Genomic DNA, 22,469 nt, shown 5'->3' on the forward strand with positions numbered 1-22,469 from the left:
CAAGATTATCAATCCGAAACAAAATGTTATTATATGAAATGATTAGGCCAATAATCATTGCTGCCAACGTAGCACCAGTATGGTGTAATGCTGCACACACACATTTTAAAATCCTACAAAGGTACTAGAATAAAAGTTAGAGTGATCCTATCTCAAAGAGATACACCAGAACCCTACTTTACTGACTATGTTAAACAACCCTACTTTATTGACTATGTTAAACAATTAGCTATATCTTTTTATAAATTGCAACTTATATACAACATCCTTATCAAGGACTTGACAAAAATTGGAAGGCATAATGGGTCTTTTAAAATTGAGTACAAATTGTCTGAGTACAATATCTATCAAGCCCTAAAATTATTCAATGAATTAAACGAAAACATGGTAAAACATTATATACTATATATTTACACACACAAAGGGAAATTATGAAAGAACATTACGATCTTACCTTTTTTCGTAATTTTATCTACATCCAGATGTGACTATTATTATAAGCTCCGTAACATGTACTGAATATCGAGCTACGACAAAGACCATGTAAGGAATACCATGTAAGGAAAATGAATATTTTTTCATATAAGGCCAAAAAACTAAGTAAAGCCTACTAGATAGAAACTACATAATACTATATAACTGTTATTTTTAATTCAGGAATCGTAGGTTCGAGGCCAAATGATTCCAGTGATTTCTTTACTTCATGTAAATGAAAATTATCAACAAATTTATTCTTTTTTTTTCATTATTTGACAGTTTAATAAGGTGTTACTATCCAATCTCCTATATTTATTTCTTCCACTGATGATTGATGTGAGTTTTGCGGTGATATGTGCTAGATAGGACACAGCAGCAGTATTATTTGGTGTAATGACAAATGCATATAAAGTATATACTTTCGTCGATTTTTTTTGCAATATAATAATTAATGAACATACACTTATATATTATATACAATTTTTATAAAGATCAAAACACGAGTTCGTTTCCATATTATCTATGAGGTTTTTCTCCCAGCACTATTTTTTTAAGATTTCCTCTATAGGAGTAATTTATTTTATATTGTTACTATTATTACTATTATTGTAGGATATGTGTGTGTGTATGCATGAGATAAGTCTATAGACAATTAGACAAGGGATGTAAGGTTCTAGAGTTAGTTAACTGTGTGTTAGTTTGTGTGTATATAACAAATCGATCAGCAGTCGAACAGAGAGTGATCTGTCCTTTGTAAGGTGCATTGTTTATGAAAGATAGAGAAGGAGCTGAGAGAAAGAGAGAGAAAGAGAAAGAGAGAGAGAGAGAGAGAGAGAGAGAGAGAGGCAACGAAACAAAAAATAGGACAAAAAGTGATAAGGATTACCGAATGCATATGTATGAATGTGAATATGAATGAGAAAGTCTATTGGGCGTTCATGAGAAAAGAACCACAGAAAGACAGTCTTAAGTAAACCATGGAGAATTCAATTATATTTCACTTACACTCTACCATATTCCACATTATTGTAATAATAATATATAATAATATAATATAATAAATATATATCTACACACATACGTGGTCTGTCAGATAACTATCCGACCTTGTACTCTGACTTTTTATCTAAGTGTACTATTATTTAAAATAGGTATTCATCATTAATATATACCGGCTATTTTAATATACTATTTCTACCAAAACTAGTCAGAATAACTGGTGTAAAAAAAATCCTTATTGAGGCTTCCAATCTTTATTCACACTTAAAACATGACAAAAAAGTTGATTAATATCGATTTTAATAGATAAATAGATTCACAGACATTATCAAGAAACAAAACGCTCAATTGTTTACAGTTTGTCCATCACAATTATTACATATGTAAATTTTTCTGTGTGTACACTTTCCGCATACACTTTTTTTGCATGTATCGCAAAATTTTGTAGTCTTATTGTTGTTGCAATATCCTATTTGACACCATTTGCGTACAGGAACCGTGCCACTTGTAGTTGGTATATAGGCTTCGTATGGTTTTTGCCTTGAAGTCTGATATTCTGAAGCAAGCTCTTCTGCTAATCGAAACAAAAAGTCTTTACATGTGATATTTTCTCCTGTTGTATTTTTGTACAATATCCAGAAATTTATTCTGTCTAAATCTAGAATATTGAAAAAGACTTGAAATGGCCACCTTCTGGAACTTGATTTCACGGTATATTTTCGTGCCATTTGATCAGTGACATCGACGCCAAATTTAATTCTATTATAAAACGATACAGTTTCAGGTAATTTCTTAGCAGTTTTATCAATTGTGACGTGTTTATGCTTTGTATTTAGTATAAGTACTTTTTTATTTGGTTTGCTCTTATAAACGGTAAGTGTGCATCCATTGGATTGATACAACGACGTTGAGTAACGAGCCATGCCGTCTTTTTTCAGTTTGCAGGTTTTCGGCAGTTCCCTCTTGTTTGCGCGTATTGTTCCAAGCAACGAGGTATTTTTAGATCTTAATTTTAACGCCAAAGAAAAACTTGTAAAAAAATTATCGGTTGTCACACTTCGACCCGTCATGGTATACGATTCAAGAAGTTTCATTACAACAAATTCGCTTAGGGGAGTTGATACATCTCGAGCCTCGTCTTTTCCTAAATATGGAAACCCTCTTACCACATATTTCGTCTGTACATCAAACGCCAGCCAGAATTTTATGCCACATTTATGGGGTTTATTTGGCATATACTGGATAAATCTGCATCTGGCCTTCATTGGAAAGAATTGCTCATCCACGGTAATATAAGCTCCCAGTTTGAAGCAATTTTAACTGTTTTTAATAAATTTGTCCCAAACTGCTGAGACTAAAGCGAATTTGTCTGTTTGCAAACGTCGACTCCTCTAATTTCTTTTGTCGAAACGAATATATCGCAGAATCTCAGTAAAATCACCATATGTAATGATTGTTATAGCTTCCCCAATGTCTTTTTTTTACAGAATTTCTTCATAGAAACGTGTACCAGTCATTTTGACTGGTACTGGTATAAGTGTCAATAACAAAAAATATGTTTGTTACTATTATATATAATGTAATATTAAGTTCATAAAATGTATTCTCTATTTATAGCTACAAAAATCACATCATTTCGGAAAGCAAATGTTACAGTAGGAATTTTGAATTTAAATTGCATGACTAGTCAAAATGACTGATCTGGTAAATCTAGTGTTAAGAAGGGATCTTTATAAGTGCCAGGCAGCACCTTCAAGTCTTCAGTTGACAATAGTACACTTATGAGTAAATGTTGAATTTCGAGCACGTCGTATTTCACGATGACTATACATAATAAACAAAGAGTGTGCATTAAATGTTGCTAAAAACTCATTCATTCGTGTTCGGAAACCATCTATATCATTCGTAAAGTATATGGCAAATGAATCCATAAATAACACACAGATTAAAGAATAGCTTAAGCGATTTAAAAATGGTCGTACATCAGTTAAGAGCAACCCTCGTTTTGGAAAACTCAAAATAACGGCTAAAAATATGTAACTAATTCGAGTTTTAATTAATAAACCTCAGTTAATAATAAAAGACGGTAAATAAAGAAGTTTTACAAAGAAGTTTTGAAACTATTACGTCTCGCAATGAAAATGAAACGGCCAAATTTGTGGAAAAGACTTGGAGGACAAAAAGAAACGTGACAAAGCGGCTGTTAACTATACCAAAATTTGAATATAAAGAATGTTTCCGAAAATCGCTGAAAGAAGATTGTAATTTCCCAAAGAGAGTACTTTGAAGAGGACATTATCGCTATTAATCAAATTTAGTTCTTTTTTATGTTATAACGCAAGATCGGATATTTATCTGACAGATCATATATACATACAGGGTGTCTACGGAACTGGGTCGAACTATATCTTTAAAAGAATTGGAAGTGGCGAAAAATGTCATATGACAAAATTAAATGGTAATATGTTACATATAATGGCTATATAATTCTATGAAACTTTCATGCATTTTTATGCATCGATGAAATTGTAAAGTGCAATTGGACTTTTTTGTAAATAAACCTCTAATTTTGAATTAGTCGACGCAGTTTTTAACAATGTTATGTCTGAAAATTGTTAGTTTAGGTGTTATATTAATTTTAAACATGCAGAATTGCTTCAATGTTTAAATACATTTAAACGAACACCTCAAAAAAGAGAGATTATTATTATTATTATTATTATTTTTTTTTTTTTTTAATTTATGTACTAATTATTACATGTTCAATTATATTTTTTATTCTTTATGCATTTGTGTAAAACAAACACGTGCCGACACATATCTGACCAAATTGCTACAAGACCCAAACTACCACCAAAAAAGATATAATATATGAAAAACTGAAAAGTGTAAGTTTACAGCCTACTAACACTACTTACTTTAACCCACGTGAAACCGATTGTTACATAACAAGCTTATACTTCGATACGATTATCGCACGACTTAAATCGCATTCCTTGCTATAATCCTATTAGTTTTAACTGAAGAACATAAAATGACAATTGTTGACAATTTATTTCTAATACGTTTCGATTAACAGATAGTTAAAAATAATCAAATAGATTGTGAATCTATAATGGTCACCAGTGATTATCAATAAAATAAATACACTATTGATATAATCTTATTTAATGAAAATCCTATTGCGGTTCTCAAAATAAAACATATGAAAATCGTTTTCATTTCCTATTTTGTACATGAGCGATGAAAAAAGAGTAAGGAAAAACTGACAAAAAAACTTAAGTACATTCAGGTGAGTTAGATTTACCACCTCAGTTTATAAAACCAGCTTTGAAGTAGATAAGATGTTAATAACTGTAGATAAGATTAATAGTTATGTGTTATTCTAGATTCATAGAACAATTTTTTAAAAATCTCCGATAATGTTAGATAAGACATAACAATGCATTAAAAAATAAATATTTTTATCATTTATTAAATACATCAATATAGTATGTAAATAAAACAAAAAAAAAAGAAAAAGAAAATTAAAAAAATTTTTTTTTATCAAAAAAATCAAATATTACAACAAAAATTTAGTTTAGTGATACAAATACATGATAACAATAGAGTTCATTGAATTAATAAAAAACTACAAGTAACTATACTAAATTATTAAAAATATTTTTTATATTATGTAGCATACAAAAAAAATATTCTTATTCAGTAATATTTATCTTAAAGAAACCTTCACCACTATTAATTATTAATATATATTAATAATTAAAGCATATACATGCTTTATTTAGGGAAATTATTAATAAATATTATAAATATTAGAGAATAAATAATATTAGAGAAGTATTTATAAATATTATAAATATTAGAGAATAAATAATATTAGAGAAAATAAAAGCAAAGAAAAATCATTAAATTTTCATAAAACTTACTATTTATTTTCATTTAAAATTATATTTAATTTACTTCAATTTTTTTACAACATAATAGAAATATGAAATTATATAGAGCATTTCAACAAATAATTAAATTCATATACAAAAAATAATAATTCAAATGCCTGACAATGATACTTAATTCTAATCTTAAGTCATTAATAACAATTGCTTATTCTTAATGTAATAACTAAAAATGAACAACATAAAAATATTATTCCAAAAATAATGATCTTATAGATGAATGTAATGATAACAAATTTTAATATTATTAATGCATAAGAAATGTACTCTCTCTCTCTCCCCCCCTCTCTCTCCCTCTCTCTCTCTCTCTCTCTCTCTCTCTCTCTCTCTCGTGGTAGCACTTTAAAAATCTGCAACATAAAAATTGTAAATTCTTTAATGTAAATAAGTGTTCAATAATGTTATTGAATAAACAATACTTCTATTTACCATATATAAAATATAAGTAATTAAACATTACATAACTATTGATGCATCTTAAATACATAATTATTTTAACGCGAAATTTAATTAAGTATAAATTCTACATTTAGAATTAGTATCAGTTATATAAATAACAAAAAACACTGTAACAACAAGTTATGTAAAAAACAAGAAACAAATGACTTGGATAATTAACAAGTTGATCTGCGATTGGACCCCAAGGAGTAAACTTTGCAAGTCTATAATGGTATCCTACATTAAATAATTTATGTTGCATGTGTACGAATTTATCATAATTTTAGTAGTAATTATTAATTCAATAATAATCATATATAATATTTATTCTTGTAATTCAAACAACAGCTCAATTATTTAAACATTACAAAATTAATAATATACTTTGAACATAAAGTATTTATAATGTGAAATTCTACTAATTGTAATGTCAAATTTTGTATCAAAGCTGATGTAAATGAAAAATGAGCATGTGAATGATTAATAATTCTCAAGTCAGTCTTCTGCTGAATTAAATTCTCTATATCAATTTTTGTACTCTTATGCTGTGCTAAAAGAAATTTTCTGACAAAGTGCATGTAACATGAAATAATAAAAAATAACTGTATATTCTTTAGTGCAAATTAACGTATATAATAAGATGAATACTAAAAAATATCTGCTTTCTATGCTAACAAGTCGTCTCATAAATGAAAAAACACAAGCAGTTTATAATATAATATTTTTGTTTTTAAGTAAATAACATTAAGTTTACAAAATTATAGTGTTAATATGACTAACAAAATTTAATATTATTGCATATTATTTTTACTATTTTAATCCTGTGGAATAAAAATTGTTGGGATGTTTTAATAATATATAACTTTGGGATAATGTTTCTAACATGAAATGACAATAACTATATACTATTTCATAATAAACCTTTAATTTTATTCATTACTTCGTGTAAATGGTTATAGGTTATCCATATGATTGATATGAGTGATTCGTGGCTGAATTTATTTTTCTATCAAAAAAAGAACCCCGAAGGAATTAAAAACTGTAAATGTAGATACATTTGCAGCCATTAATACAATTAGAACCACTATAATCGAATTCAGTTAACTTTAATCAATAATTAACTTAATTCAGTAATGTAACTCTATGTCGTTCTTAACCTACATTTTCGTGATATCAATAACCATTTAAAAAATTTATAAATATAGAACAGACAGAATATTAATTAAAATAAATTAAAATAATGCATATGTATATGCATTTTACTACTACTTACACTGGTTAAGAGTTAATCGTTGATTCAAGTTATCGAATTTGACGAAGTAACCATTAGTAAAAAACCAACGATATCTATCAAAAAGCAAACAGTGTTAGCTAATATCAATTTTTTATTATGCTTATTTGTAAATTATGAAAACAGAACATAATATTTGTATTAAAAGATAAGTGATTTTTAATTTAGATGTATAATAAATATCCATTACATGAAATTATCGTAGAATAATAAAACATTAACAGAAGATTTTTTATTTCTCTCATAGAAATAGTGCTTTGCACGCAAAATGTTTTCAACTTCATATACAACTTCATAACAAATTATAAAAACGAGAAAACTATCATTATTGGCCTGTTTCTTGCTTCTAGATAAATATTATTGGTTAGTTATTTGCTTTTAAGTAGATATCATTGACTGTTTACCACATTTTCATTTATACAAACATCACTGTCATAATTATAACAATTCGCTGTAGAATATGACTGTAGATGTACAACATACATGTTATGTCATTAGAGCAGCTGATGCGTAAATGGAATGACTACCTGTACGTCGATATGATTGGTGCGTGAAACGGAACACTTTAAAGTTACCATGACAATATATTTCCCTAGGCTCGATATTTTGTCAACCAATCATATCATATTTGTGACCGTCTATCATTCAATTTAAAAAATGCACAATTCAAATTACTATTGCATCATATTGAAATATTTGATTTATAAAATTAAAAGCAATTTATGTAAAGTTCTTGCAATTTTTTATTATTACTCTTTATAACGATTATAATTTTATAATATATTACTGGACAAAAGTGAAAGGGAATTATTTTATATTTACAAACTATGTATTTCATCGAGTTATTTTATTAAAATTTTAATGCATAGAATTTAAAAATAAACTTCAATCTTGACATTTTATGATAATATATGTAAAGAATCTGGTGGAGAAAGTATTCTTTAAACCTGAGAATTTTGACACAGCAGTTCAACGAAATGTTATAAAATTCTTTGAACATGTTCCAATGAATTATAAAGCGCAATTTTGAAAATAAGCAAATATGAAATTGATAAAAACAAAAGTAGTGAATAATGTAATACTAAATAAATAATATAAAATGTTATAAAGGAGAAACAGTAAATAAAATTTCTTAATTATTTTTATCTTGAGAATTTATTATGATCTTGAAAAAGAATGTTAATGAAAAAAAACAAGATATAATCAGCATCCTACCGTGTTATAAAAGAAACAGTCAACTCAAGGAAATGTTTAGTCGACGTTAGACGTTTCTCAGTGGCACATTCGCTCGCGCAACATGATCGGGTTGGTAAATTTCTCCTTCTTCGTTCTTGACACGCCTAAGGAAAGTGATTTAATTATCGACTTTTGAAATACTATTGCAACATAGTGCACGTAACGGAAATGTATTCTTTTTTATTTACAAATGTTTATTTACCGTTCCATATTTAGTTAAAGGGAATTTTATAAATTGTCCAAAAACACTTATGTTCTACAATGTAATTATTAATTCTCGTGTATTCGAAAAATATTGTGATCAATATCTATTTAATTAATCTTAGTTTAATCTATATTATTTCATTTAATATGAATTATTCGAGCAAATGTTTTCATTATCACGATTAATGCTCGACATTTAGTATGAGACTGATATCTGTATTGTTATCTTCAACATTATTCGATAAATGTATATTTCGCAATATGCAATGATTTAACGAGATATAAGAAAGATCATATATAGAAGGTGACTGAAATAATATCTTATTCTGATGCTACTGGGATATTTTTATCTAATTATCGGAAATTATAGTTAAGCGTTTAGTTAGTATTAAGTCGGCAGTTATAAAATAAAGAAAAGTATTACATACATTTATCCATTAAGAGATAATTTTTTTGAGGAAATTCTATAAAAAACAACATTATTAATTCAAATGGAAAAACATTTGATATAACGCGAATATCATTGATTTTGATGTAATATCATTTTCGGAAATTCTTATGATTTAGCATAATAATATAATAATAATAATTAATTTCTGATAAGAAAAGATGTTTAAACACATAAATCCTCTGATAAAATGGATCCAGTAAGATAAAAGTAATCCGTGTCGTTAAAAAATTCTCGTGCTTTTACACAATCGTTTTCATCGTTTTTGTCGGCGATAAAAAAAAAGTAAAAATAGATCCGTGAAAGATAAACAAGGTTGTTGGTAATCATATCTTTTCATAATTTTGTAACTCGTAAGGTTCGTACGTATTTTTTTAAAGAAAGGAAACTTTGGCAAATTTATTCGAATCGTTGATTAATTTTTCGAACTTTCTAGGAATATAACAGTATCCAGTTTACGGATAAGTATGCAGTAAAGCAAATCGAATGAAGTGTATAGGAGTTATGTAATCCTTGTGATTTGCATAGTAAACGCTTTCAAGTATATGTGTGATTGCGTGTACGAATCATTCATTTTATACCGATAGATGCGCACTGCATGTTGAATTACATTAGAAACGCACTCGGATATGTGTACACGTGCCAATATAGAGAGGATGGTTATAGAATTCGTAGATATTTTATTTTTAAATAAAAACTTGCAAGAAATAGTATTTACAGATATGTTCAATAACAAACATCTTTAAATTATAACGACTGTTAACGATTTTTTTATTATGATTTCATTTTTCAATGACCTCGATACGCCATTGTCATGCTTAATCATGCATCTGTAATAACTTTTTCCATATATCAAATAAGTATAAGCTTATACAGTCATTAAATGTTTATATCTGAAATATCTTTGCTATTTTTAAAGATAAAAAAATTTATAAGAAAAATTATTTAATCTAAAAGGGACATTCTGATTAATTTTGTTCAAGGTCATTGATTTTGTTTTAAATATATCATCATATTTTTATTATTATAGTGTTTTAACTTATAAAAATATAATTCTAGAAATTTATTGAAAAATATTTACAGAAGTTTTAAATTAAAAAAAAATTCTATAACATAAATATTTTGTTTTTTAAATAATCTTGAACAAGAAAGTAATGTTTAGAAAAAATAAGAAAATTTAAAATGTAGGCATCTGGGTTATGTACAATTTATTTTACAAAGCGATTGAAATGATTCCCATTAAATAAAACAATAGCAACATATTTAATTTAGAAAATGATCGAAGAACTTGTCGAGAATTAAGATAATATATAATATCTTACTTATAATTCATTAAGTATATCTAAAAGTACATTTATAGTTAATTGGTATCATTTCGAACATCTTTTAAAATATATTTATCGCACACATTTTTTATAGACAATAAATCTACATTTTAGATACTCGTTTCTTTTAAATATCACTCTTTTTTATTTAGTCATCTAAAGATCAAAATATTAAAATCATAGAATTCATCTTTTGCATATATTATTGCTCAATATATTATCTATACAGATTCTGTATCTTATATTTGTATGTATACAATGTATATATTTCTATATATTATACGATGTAAAAAGGTCGTATATAAAAACGATAAGTTACACATTATTTAATACTACTAACGCATTTTTTATTATGTCGTACAGAGCGAAGAAGAAAGTTCTCCTATTTGGTGTATGTGTCCTGTTAATCATATCTGTAATATTAGCCATCATTATAATATTAATTATTCAACGAGAAGGATGCGACATCAAATTCAATAGTCATTCGGAACTTGGACGATACAGGCAGGTAATTATCACTCAATGACGCTTTTGAATCGATAAACTTACAAATGACAATAAGTGAAACGAAGATAGAAAGTGCAACTTCACTGGCAATATCAATGAAAAGAGAATGGATCTTACTGCAAGTCGCGATAATCGATGATCATACAAACAGGCAGCCGTATCGACGAATGGACAGGAATGCGCTCAAATAGGCAGCGATATATTGAAAAAAAATGGAAGTGCAGTTGATGCTGCGATAGCTACTCTTCTTTGCGAGGGTGTAGCTTCGTTGCACAGGTACGTCTTTGAAATTTCTTTTTTTTTTTCTTTTTCATTTGTAGACACGATTGTAGGCAATTCATATAAACATATATAATAAAAAATGTAACAAACAATTATTTCTGTTACTACTTGAGATATCCATTTTGAATCTTTACGATTTGTATAAAATTCATATTATTCAATTTGTATAAAATACCACTTTGTTTTTTTAAAAGGCAAATACCTTACTTTTGTGAGAAAAAAGAAAATCTAATCAAGTAAAATTTTGTATCATTATTTATAATTATTTGTACTCATTGTTTTCTTTTTCTTATTTTTATAATTTATTTATTTTTTACGTGTTATGAGACAAATGTAGCATGTATCACTTTTTATTTTTAATTCAAAGTATGGGATTGGGTGGTGGTTTTCTGATGACAATATGGGATGCAAAAAATGGAACGGCCGACTACTTGGATGCAAGAGAAACGGCTCCTGCCGCAGCCAAGGAAAATATGTTTCACGGAGATGCACATTTGTCGATGTACGGTAAGTAAATATTTTTTAATTTTATTTTTTTTCACCTTATGAAATCAAATACGTACGATTTTTATAATATTATTCGATTAAGAAAAATATATACAAAATTTATTATTATCGTCTGTACTAGTTCCTTTCTTAAATCTCGAAAAAATTCAAACTATTTTCCTTAATCTAGAAAAAATAAATCAATTCGAAAAAATATCCGAATAATGCATCAATTATGCAATATCAACAATAACCTCTTGCTTACATGTATTCGTTATTTTTACAGGTGGTTTGGCGGTAGCTGTGCCTGGTGAATTACGAGGATACTGGGAAGCTCATAAAAAATATGGCAAATTAAAATGGAGAGAATTATTCGAGCCGACGATAGCATTGTGTTTAAGAGGCTCCGTTATTAACGATTATCTTTATGCCTATCTCATCAACAAAGAATCTAAAATTAAAGCAGAAAGTACTTTAGCCGACATTCTTATCAATCCTGCTACTAAACGGCCATGGAAGGTAAGTTAACGTTTTAACTAATACATACGACGAATCAATTTATTACAATAGTGTTCAAATAAATTTGATTTCTCTTTAGGTAGGTGAAAAAATAAAAAGACCAAAATTAGCAGAAACGTTAAGACTAATAGCAAATAATGGACCAGATATATTTTATAATGGTAGCATGACCGATGAAATGATTGCTGAAATTCGATCTTTTAAAGGTATAATATCCAGAGAGGACTTTGAAACTTATAGGTTTGTGTATACTATTTCGACTAATTTCCATTAAATATCGTAACATACACATGAACATTCACACATGTTATCAATCAATCACTACCTTAGAATTTGAATTAATTAATACAATAAAGAGATAATTTATTAAAATATACATATTGCTTGTTTCATGCTAATAAAATTATTGATGTAGACTTTTTCTTCCGAGCTCACGATATTTCTAACATGGATATTTTATTACAGTGTCAAATGGAAAAAACCGATCGAAATTAATGTCGATGATTTAACAATCTATACAGCACCTCCACCTGGTTCTGGAGTAATTCTTGCGTTCATTATCAACATTCTTCAAGATATTGTATCAATTAATAATCAGAATATTATGTGGCATCGCATCGTTGAGGCGTTTAAATGGGCTTACGCAAAAAGAACTGAGTTGGGTGACCCAGAATTTGTCGATATTGGTGAGTTGCTAAGAAAATATGTAAATCATTTAGTTAACAAAATAATTGAATGTTAAATTCATCTAAAGATAAGATAACATAATTATGACCTCTCTCTCTTCCCCTCCCCTCCTCTCTCTCTCTCTCTCTCTCTCTCTCTCTCTCTCTCTCTCTCTCTCTCTCTCTCTCTCTCTCTCTCTCTGACCGAAGATACATAATACCGATTCTTACCGACTAAGATAGATATAGATAGTTCATTCGATAAGATTATATGAATTAAAAATAGATAAATTAATTTATCGACTAAATGATAAAAATTAATTTAAAAGCATTTTTATTATCGATTTGATTCTTTTTTCTACAATTACAGCTAGATGAAGAATTGCACTATATTAACACTATTCAATGTTTTCATCTTTCCCAGGAAAATTACGAGGTTAATCGTTTCTTCCTAGGAAAGTTAATTGATCATAACGTAATCACATGACTCGTTAAAATAGAGCAAACGAAATAATTTACGAAAGAATTGATTTATCCTTACAACTTCTGTTATACATTTATGAACGAGCTTATTTTTTAATTATTGCAGAAAGTTTGTTAACTAATCTAACGTCTAAGGATTATGCAAAAATAATAAAAAATGAAATCAATGACTACGAAACAAGTAACGATCCTAAACACTACGGCGCCGTTACGGCAACAACTATGGATTCTGGAACAGCTCATGTTTCTGTATTGGCGCCTGATGGTTCTGCGGTATCGGTGACTTCTACGATCAATCAGGTGTAAGTCTATCGATCGATCTTTATGATGTAATAATAAGATTTTAAATCGATTTAAAAAGTAACAAATAATGATTTTATCTGATTTTCTTTATTATATTAGTTTCGGAGCAATGATTCGTTCGAAATCTACCGGTATAATATTCAATGACGAAATGGACGACTTCAGTTCGCCTGATATAACTAACGGGTTTGAAGTTCCTCCATCACCAGCAAATTTTATTCGACCAGGCAAGAGGCCTTTAAGTTCTATGAGTCCAACGATAGTGGTAAATGTTTTCTACTTAGATCCTGTTTGTACCTTATATCGATATGTCCAATACATTTATTCAATAACTATTTACGATACTTGTAGCAATACTAACTTCGAAAATTTATGATAGCAAGACACGTAATAATAGAGGCATTCATAGCGCATGTTCATAAGTATTAAATCGGTCACATACACGCGCGCGTGCATTATGTGTATATTGCGAAAGTGAATGGAAAATTTATAGAGAGAAACTTCAAGTACCAATAACCAGCACAAAGAAAATAGTAACATAGACACGGTAAAATATACTCAATTCTAAGAATCATTATATTAAACGATGTAATTGCGTTGCATTCACAATGATTATAGGTTTAACTATATTGCTTATGGTTCTCTACATATGTGTCTTTCGTAATCGGTCAGACGCATTCACAAAGTCATCTAACAAAGGATAATGAACATGTGCATAAAGACGCACATAGATCAATCGATTATGGAAGATTTTCTTATTAAATGAGAACTGTTAATGAAACATATAACGATGTACATAATTAAATCAGAAGTCTACATTCTTATATATATTTGATAAGTCAAGTGACTAAGAGGCCATTATTTATAATACCCGATCATTTTAAATAGTGAAATCACGCAACCTGATGAATATTGATTAATTTATTAAATGGAACAAAGCTCCATTCTCTTTGAGCAATTCGATTTTTTGAACATTGTAATAAATTTCGACATTAGAGTTGCATCTTTTTACATAGTTTTCTATAATAAATTTATTACGATCATTCATAAATGTATTAATCACTAAGTCCATAACATATATTATTATTAATAATTATTAATAAAAATATTGTATCAACATTGATTTCAGATAGGTAAAGATAAAGTAGTTCGATTAGTAATCGGTGCCGCAGGCGGTACAAAAATCACGACCGCTATTGCTACCTGTATGATTTTAAATCTGTGGGGTGGATACAATATAAAGGAAACGATCGATTCTTATAGAATTCATCATCAGGTAATAATATTATCAAATTACTATAAAATTAACATCATTGTTTATTTATTTTTCCTTTTTTAATAAGAACGAATATTTTAAGATAAAGTTTCATATAAAAGAACATAAATAGATAAATTATGTAAAATATAAGATAAAATTAATAAAAGTTTCTTTTTTATATAGTTATTACCGATGACAGCTCAAACAGAAAAAGGTTTTTGTCCCGATATCATACAATATTTGCGTGAAGTTAAACATAATGTATCGACCTTTACGGGAATAGGAAGTGCTATCACAGCAGTGGCAAATGATGAAAATGGTATAACAGCGAATTCAGATTATCGAAGGCAAGGAAGTGTGGCTGGATTTTAATCTATGTCCTTCTGCTTTAGTATCATTTAAATGCCTTTCATACAGAAAGTGCACAAATAGTTAATTTCTATGCACAATTCTTTTTTTTTAAGTGAATCAAAATATAAAACAAGTAAAATATGAAGTAATTAATACTGTATAAAAAATTTTATTCCTAGACTGAAAACAAACTATTCATAAAACAAAAATAAACTATATATTAATTCATAACATCAAAAAATGTTAAAAAAACAAACGAACAACAAAAAGCGAATAAAAACTAAGTAAACTGTGCATAAATAGTACCTTAAAAATCGAAATAATTATCTTTTTATGACAGTACTACAAATATTCATTATAAACTGTGATTTTATTGTATTATCTAATAAAACAAGAAACCCGTAATTATTTCAAATAATATTATGTATATTAGTATGATAGAACACTAATTTGATTATATGTTAATATAAATGCATTTACCATACACACACATTACAAAATATGCTGAGATATAATATTTTAACATTCGAACTCGTTATGTTTTTTTTAATAAACTGATACACATTTTTCCTGTTTGCATTCATTGAAATTCATTACACAGTACTTTTAAATAACGTAATAAAGAGGTACTACTTGATAAGGTAAAAAAATTAAACAATATATAAACAATATATGTATACACATTCATTAGAGATAGTTGCACTTAAATAGTTGTTTAATAATGTTTACAGACTTATATTCCTAATGTGTGACTTTAGATGAATGGAATCGATTGAATTAAAAGTATAGAAAATGGTTTTATAAAAAAATATATTATATTTTTAGAAACAATTCAATAATAATAAATACAGTTTTACTTTATTCATCGACATATGAAAAAATAATTACTCGCGACATATAAAAGAATAATTCATGCGAAAATATATTGTTTGATACTGTTTATATATGAAACAAAACAAATAACTGTGAAAGATCCTTAACTCAATAACGACTTCATTGTCGATTTTACATTTCGTAAAATAAAAGTAAAAACTTGTATGGTAATTAAATATAGATTCTACAATACGAATATATATTACATAGTGCTGCATTTATAAATTCTATCATTTACTTTTCTAATTGCTATCGCTACTTTCAGAAAGTTTCGCTTCTTGTACTATTTTCCGAACATTACGTTTAATCTTTTTTGTTTTATCTAATCCAGATTTTGATTTTCTAAATACTTCTATTGCGTGCATCTTTTTTTTCAAAGAATTTGCTTTGTCCTTTTCTCTCTGTGGTATATATTCTTTGGTACTTTTTTTGTTATCATCGTTAGATACATTAGGTGTCAACTTTTCATTTATACTGTTAGATTTAATAGGATTTACATCGTCATCATTCTCTTTTTTATTTTGTTTTTTACGTACCCGCTTGTTACCACTTTTTTCCATCTTATTATTCATATCAGTTTCACTAATATCCAACTCTACATTCTCACTATTTAAGCTATTAACAGCTTTTTTAATTCTTTTACTTAGATTCATTTCAATAGATTTTGGTATTGCTTTTAACTTAAAATATGATTCTATTGTTTGTTGCTGTTTAGATTCTTCCATTCTTTTAATTACCGGCTTTATTATCTCATTAAATTTATTCTTACTCCATCCAAACTTTAAGGTCGTATAATCTGACAATAAAATCATATTAGGTCGACCCCATGTAAATTTTTCTTTTGATTCATCTATTGAAGGAAACATATATGCTTGTACAACAGCTTGACTTGGAAAACCTGTGAATCATATTTCAATAAATATAATCATCTCTAAATGAAAGAGAGTAATCGATAATTAACTACATATAGCAATAGGATTACCTTTCTCGATTTTTATATTTCGTAACTTGTTACGTAAACTTTTTTTACTAGAATCTATAGCTTTATCTTTTTGTATCCATAAATAGAAATTAATTAAACCATGTAATAAGTTATCTCCTTGCGTTGGAAATGCAGCTAATATTTCAAGTGCCGTTACAGGTCCAATACCAGGTATACCTGTAGTATAATCACTTCCAACCAAAAGAGCTAACTGTATTAATTGGTGACGGGTCAATTCTAAGAAAATATATATGTCAAAATTATTACACTTTTATGATATTTCAAAATCAATTTCCTAAGGCATACATTTATCATACTTACTAAAATGATGTTGTATATCACAAAATCGAAATTGCAATACTTTCTTGTTGTTATTAAAGAAATTTTTGTAAACACATTGTCCTCCAAAAAGCCAAATATCGGAGTCATCTGTAATCGTTCCATCAGTAAGTTTAATCTGTTCTAAATAAGCACACTGAGCTTCTGCTTCCATTGGTGCAATAACATATGGTATACCAAATAAACGTAAAAGCTCCTATAAAATCATATAACATTCTATAATTTTCAGAATTGAATGAGAAATTTCTTATTGAAAAAATTGACCATTAAGTTTTACCTGAGCCTCAATTCTTATTTGATCAGATATGTCTGTAGCTTGCCTCTCCAATTTACTGATATTTTCCGTGAGTTGTTTCTGTTCATCTTCTAGATTTGCCTACATTTAGAAAATCTACCTAAGCACGAGTCAATAGGAAATAAGATAATTATAATCTTTCAGATCGAATAACGTTTTGATTTACCATACCTTTAACTCTAAAAGTTCAGTCTCATTTGTAGGTAAAACTTTTTTTTCATTCATTGTATCCTCAGGTAATTCAGCTGTATCACAAGCATCCTCTGCATTTATAAAAATCTTGCTTTTTTGAATCTTCTTAATGTGATCTTCGTCCACGTTACTTGATTGAAATATATGAGCATGTCCTTCTTCATGCAAATCTGTCTTTTTATCTAATGAAGTTTTGTAAAAGTTGTAACTTTTCAATGTTGAAATTTCTGAAACTTCACTGTCTTTGTTATCATTTTGTTTATTTAAATCTTGAAAAACACTTGTTGAAATAGTCCGCTCTATCAATGGAGAGATAACAGATTCGGTAGATTGTGAAAATATATCTTGACTTGATTCTTTAAATACATCTGCAAATATATCATTTTCAATTTTTTCATTGGATTTAAATGATATTTCAATAACATGTTTTTTAGTAATTTCTTTTGAAATATTTGAATTAGGTATTGGAACATCTGGTATTTCAATAAATTCATCAGAATCTGAGTCAGTCGTATGTTTATCTAATGTTATAGGGACAATAGGTTGTGAGTAACACTCAATTTTCTCTTCATCTGAAATTAATTTATCATTGTCTTCTACAAACTGAAAATTACTACTATTATTTTCTGTAGAAATATCCAAAATAGAATCTTCTAATGGATATATAGGTATATTTTTCTCTACAATTTGATTACAACCAATTAAATTTTCTTCAGTAATTTTTTGCTGTTCCTCCTTTTCATTTTTTGTATTGTTTATAATTGGTTCTAACATAGATAATGATTTCGTACTTGTACTTGAATGAGTATTAGTTTTTTTGTTACTATTTTGTTTAGTTTGCTCTATAAGTTGCATAATTTGTTCTTGCGTTAAACTACTATGCTCTAACATATATGTTAAAGCAGGATTAATGATACTTTTGTTCTGATATTTTTTAGGAAGCGGTGAAGATTCATTTTTTTCAGTTTCTGATTCCCAATCACTACCAAATTCATACTCATTTATATTTTCAATAATAGGTACAGAGTTGCTATAGCTTGTTAAATTACTATCACTATCTCCATCGCTTAATTGAAATTCATTTAGGTTTTTACGAGTTATTGCAATACCACTGGGGCCTGCAACAGGTTCAAATTCCTCATCTATTCTGTTTAAGACATCTTTCTTATTTGTTGTATCCTCAGTGGTATTTCGAATTAATGTATCTTTATCTACAAAATAATAATAATACACTTCATCATTTTTTTCAAAGAAGTAAGAATTTTTGAGTTTTAGATTTGCAAATATTTGTTCACAACTTACCACTAATATAAATTACTCTAGATGTACTATCTGATGCAATGCGGTATGCATTGTCTCTATTAGTCTGCACACCCTGTTCAGTTAATAATTTCTCTAATTCATCCAAAGTTAAGGTTTTACCTCCCATCTCTTTTTCAGCAGATTCTAGTGATTCTTGTACAAATCTACGTTTTAATAAACGTTTCATTTGAAAAGTAGAAAATTTATTTGATTCCTAAAATTAAAATAGTTTAGAAATATACATTTCAAAATTCAAAATTCAGTATAATTTCATAAAATTTATACATACTTCAGGCATTTCATGTAAACGTCCCCATGAACTCTGTTTTCTAGTTTCCTTAAGATCTGTAAGAATATCATAACGCACATCGGCAGGCAGTGATTTAAATTCTGCAGTAGACAGATCTACATTATGAATATTGCCCATCCACTTGGTTTGCTTTCTTGGACTTAATTGCATAGACGAATTTGAATCATCGCTACTTATATAGTCCTTTTCATCTATATTAGTTAATTCTGGTAATTTGAAGACATCGTTTACAGATGGTTTACTATAAATATTAGTAGATATTTCAGAAGATTCAATGTTTTCATCCACATTTTTCTTATTCAATACACTTTTCACAACTGTATGCTTTATCAAGTTATTTATCAAATCTGCCTTCATCTTTCGTGCCTTACTTGCAGCGATAGATTTCTGCTTCCTGCGTGCAGCCTGCAAACACAAAAGAATGAGGAGACTCTTTTCTCACTACCTGGTTCCCACGATGTGCTAATTATCTACAGGTAATATTATAATCAAGATAGACGAACAACTTTACTACATATACTTCTCTTGCTACATTGCATGCTACGTCAATCTTTATAAAAAAGAAAAGAAAAAACAAATGCATTACATAAAAATATACTAATAAAATATTTATTATTTTTTATGGCGATTCATACTATGACATATACTTACAACTGTGGATTTCTTAAGCATAGGAACACCTCCATCAAACACAAAGACTGGTTTGATTTTATAATATAATAGTTTACAAATTCTATTAAATAATCCGATTAAGTGGGCATTCGGCTTAGGATTGCCATGACGATCTTGATATCCTTGTAACACCTGATGAATCCATATAGAAACATCTAAAATATATATTCAAGTTGCCATTATATATTCAATTAACAGACTTAAATGTTATTAAACATATATGTATGATATCCTTGTACATATAAAAGTAATATTATTAATAGAGATATAAAAATTAATGTTTACCCACCAATAGCTAAAACTTTTCCTTCCAACGTTTCTAAAGGAACTGGTTTTCCGGTAGCTTCAATTAATCGCCATAAACCAAGTACTCCCATGATATCAAAATAAAATTTCTAGTATGATTACTATTAAATACGAATTCGTTGAAAAAGAACGTGTAAGTATTTCCATAATGTATTTACGACTAACGTTATTATATCATATTGTTATCATAGCCTAACTTATTAAAAAATTAAAAGAAATTGTACTTACATTATCGTTTTATGTGACGAATAAACACTAGAAATTATATTTGTATACGTAAATAAAAAATTGTTATGCTGTTATTTTGAAATTAATAATATATTAATGAAATTTATTTTGCAACAATTAATCAAAATATAAAACGATTATCATGCAAGCTGGCGTACCGATCAGCTGATAAACGAAAACAATACGACTAGCGCACCCTGCTAATACTACATGCTATATACCCTTTATATTTAGGTAAAACTAGGTATTCCTATATAATTCATTCATTTTTAATTTCGAATTCTTTTTTTTAAACAAATGAATTAATATTCGGTTGTTTTTTTAACCTGCCTTTTATGAATAGATTTTACTCTATATATTATTTGTATTTAAATATTATTTTAAAGTGGCGAAATTAATAACATTATATTGCAAAATTGCAAGAATAATGCACAAGTTATATAAATATATTTATAAATGTATCGTATAAACTTCAAGAGAATGAATTCAATTTATTCGTACGTATATATATAACGGTATCCCTCTTTTAACACGTTTTTTTCTCACGCTTCGGTTTTACTATAGGGAAGATGAGCGAAGAGCGAAAGAACGATCTTTTTCTTAAAGCAGTATCCTATTCGAATTTTCTATCATATCTTACGAATATACTGTTATACTAATAAAGACACTATTCCTAATTATCTAAATATTTTTTCTAGTGAAAGTTATCCGGTTATTTATAGACAAAAGTTGATCGTATCAAACCTATGAACAATTTGTACGATCTTTTAGATAGTAAAAACAAAAAATATTATTTTGTACAATACAACAAAAATTTCAAAAGATTATAACTGTATAAAAATAGTCGTGTATTTAAAAATATACTATATACATGATTGTAACGATAATTAAGAATTGTAGAAAAAATTATTGCATTTAAATGAAAAAGAAAAAAAAGAAAAAAGATTATAATATAACTTATATCTATTGTTACTGTGAAAATGTAATCGTTTCTATTTTCTATTTTTTTATTAAATCATTATTAAAATCGAATATAACATACATTTTAAAGACGTTCTAAGGAAGATCATATGAGAACAAGAAAGCGTCCCTTTTTCAACGCCGTTCGTATCTTTTTCATTTATTCGACTATCGATAAATACGCGATCGAGCAACTGTAGTACCATTATAAGCATTAACTTGGAGCGCTCACGCACACGTTCCATATTACGCAGCAAGTCATGGATGCACGTCGTCGAATGCACGCAACGTGCAACAACGCGTGCACTAACACACATACACATATGCGAAGCATATAAACTCTTTCTCTCCCTCTCTCTTTCTGTCTCTGTTTGCCTATCTGTCTCTCTCTCTCTCTCTCTCTCTCTTTCTCTCTTTCTCTCTCTGTCTCCGTCTGCCTGTCTATCTGTCTGTTTCTCTCTCTCTCTCCTTCCCTCCCTCTCTCTCTCTCTCTCTCTCTTTCTCTCTCCCTCCCACCCTTTTTCTCTCCTCACTCTCATAGAGACGCGGTTTATATACATCGTATCGTCATCATCGCAGAAGTGGAGTGAGGTAGAGGCCACCCACTCTTTCCCACAGCAGGTTTTTCCCACGCCCCCTAGGGTAACCCCAACATCCTTTTGCGGCAGCAATTCCACGGTCGGTTGGGGGGTGAGGGGAATAGTTCGTTTCAGGTGGGGAGTAAGAGGGGTACTGGAGGCGCTTAGGTCGGACGGGCCATTGTACAACAGTAAAACAATAGA

The 22,469-nt window shown here is 28.3% G+C and overlaps 3 protein-coding genes across 11 annotated transcripts in view; 1 reads left to right on the forward strand and 2 right to left on the reverse strand.

The window, feature by feature from the left end:
* The window catches only part of LOC124952768 (glutathione hydrolase 1 proenzyme-like), a 149,703-nt gene extending 133,907 nt beyond the window's left edge, over positions 1 to 15,796 (forward strand). Inside the window, exons 1-11 of one of the 9 annotated variants that reach the window (XM_047503106.1) lie at positions 8,378 to 8,466; positions 10,738 to 10,882; positions 11,033 to 11,157; positions 11,531 to 11,670; positions 11,936 to 12,168; positions 12,248 to 12,408; positions 12,634 to 12,854; positions 13,423 to 13,618; positions 13,719 to 13,884; positions 14,749 to 14,895; positions 15,061 to 15,796. In XM_047503106.1, the coding sequence (XP_047359062.1) occupies positions 8,459 to 8,466; positions 10,738 to 10,882; positions 11,033 to 11,157; positions 11,531 to 11,670; positions 11,936 to 12,168; positions 12,248 to 12,408; positions 12,634 to 12,854; positions 13,423 to 13,618; positions 13,719 to 13,884; positions 14,749 to 14,895; positions 15,061 to 15,249 (1,731 nt within the window). In that variant the 5' untranslated portion in view covers positions 8,378 to 8,458 and the 3' untranslated portion in view covers positions 15,250 to 15,796. Of the gene's footprint in view, positions 1 to 8,377; positions 8,661 to 9,579; positions 9,609 to 10,737; positions 10,883 to 10,936; positions 11,158 to 11,530; positions 11,671 to 11,935; positions 12,169 to 12,247; positions 12,409 to 12,633; positions 12,855 to 13,422; positions 13,619 to 13,718; positions 13,885 to 13,970; positions 14,167 to 14,237; positions 14,397 to 14,748; positions 14,896 to 15,060 lie in introns of those variants that run through there. The other 8 variants (XM_047503111.1, XM_047503110.1, XR_007101990.1 and 5 more) reach the window with 8 other exon arrangements.
* LOC124952770 lies at positions 1,404 to 5,014 on the reverse strand. The gene has a single exon (XM_047503115.1). It carries the CDS (start codon positions 2,739 to 2,741, stop codon positions 1,821 to 1,823), a length of 921 nt encoding a protein of 306 aa, XP_047359071.1. The 5' UTR covers positions 2,742 to 5,014; the 3' UTR covers positions 1,404 to 1,820.
* Positions 13,022 to 21,559, reverse strand: LOC124952767 (DNA excision repair protein ERCC-5). The gene is made up of 9 exons (XM_047503104.1): positions 20,483 to 21,559; positions 20,173 to 20,348; positions 19,501 to 19,926; positions 19,212 to 19,425; positions 17,889 to 19,120; positions 17,700 to 17,798; positions 17,405 to 17,618; positions 17,084 to 17,320; positions 13,022 to 16,999 (listed from the first exon to the last, which is right to left on the reverse strand). The coding sequence occupies exons 1-9, from the start codon at positions 20,568 to 20,570 to the stop codon at positions 16,344 to 16,346; spliced, it is 3,342 nt and encodes a 1,113-aa protein (XP_047359060.1). The 5' UTR covers positions 20,571 to 21,559; the 3' UTR covers positions 13,022 to 16,343.
* Positions 21,560 to 22,469: the final 910 nt, after the last annotated feature.

This window comes from Vespa velutina, chromosome 11 (genome assembly GCF_912470025.1).
Source record: "Vespa velutina chromosome 11, iVesVel2.1, whole genome shotgun sequence".
Classification (NCBI taxonomy): Eukaryota; Metazoa; Arthropoda; class Insecta; order Hymenoptera; family Vespidae; genus Vespa; species Vespa velutina.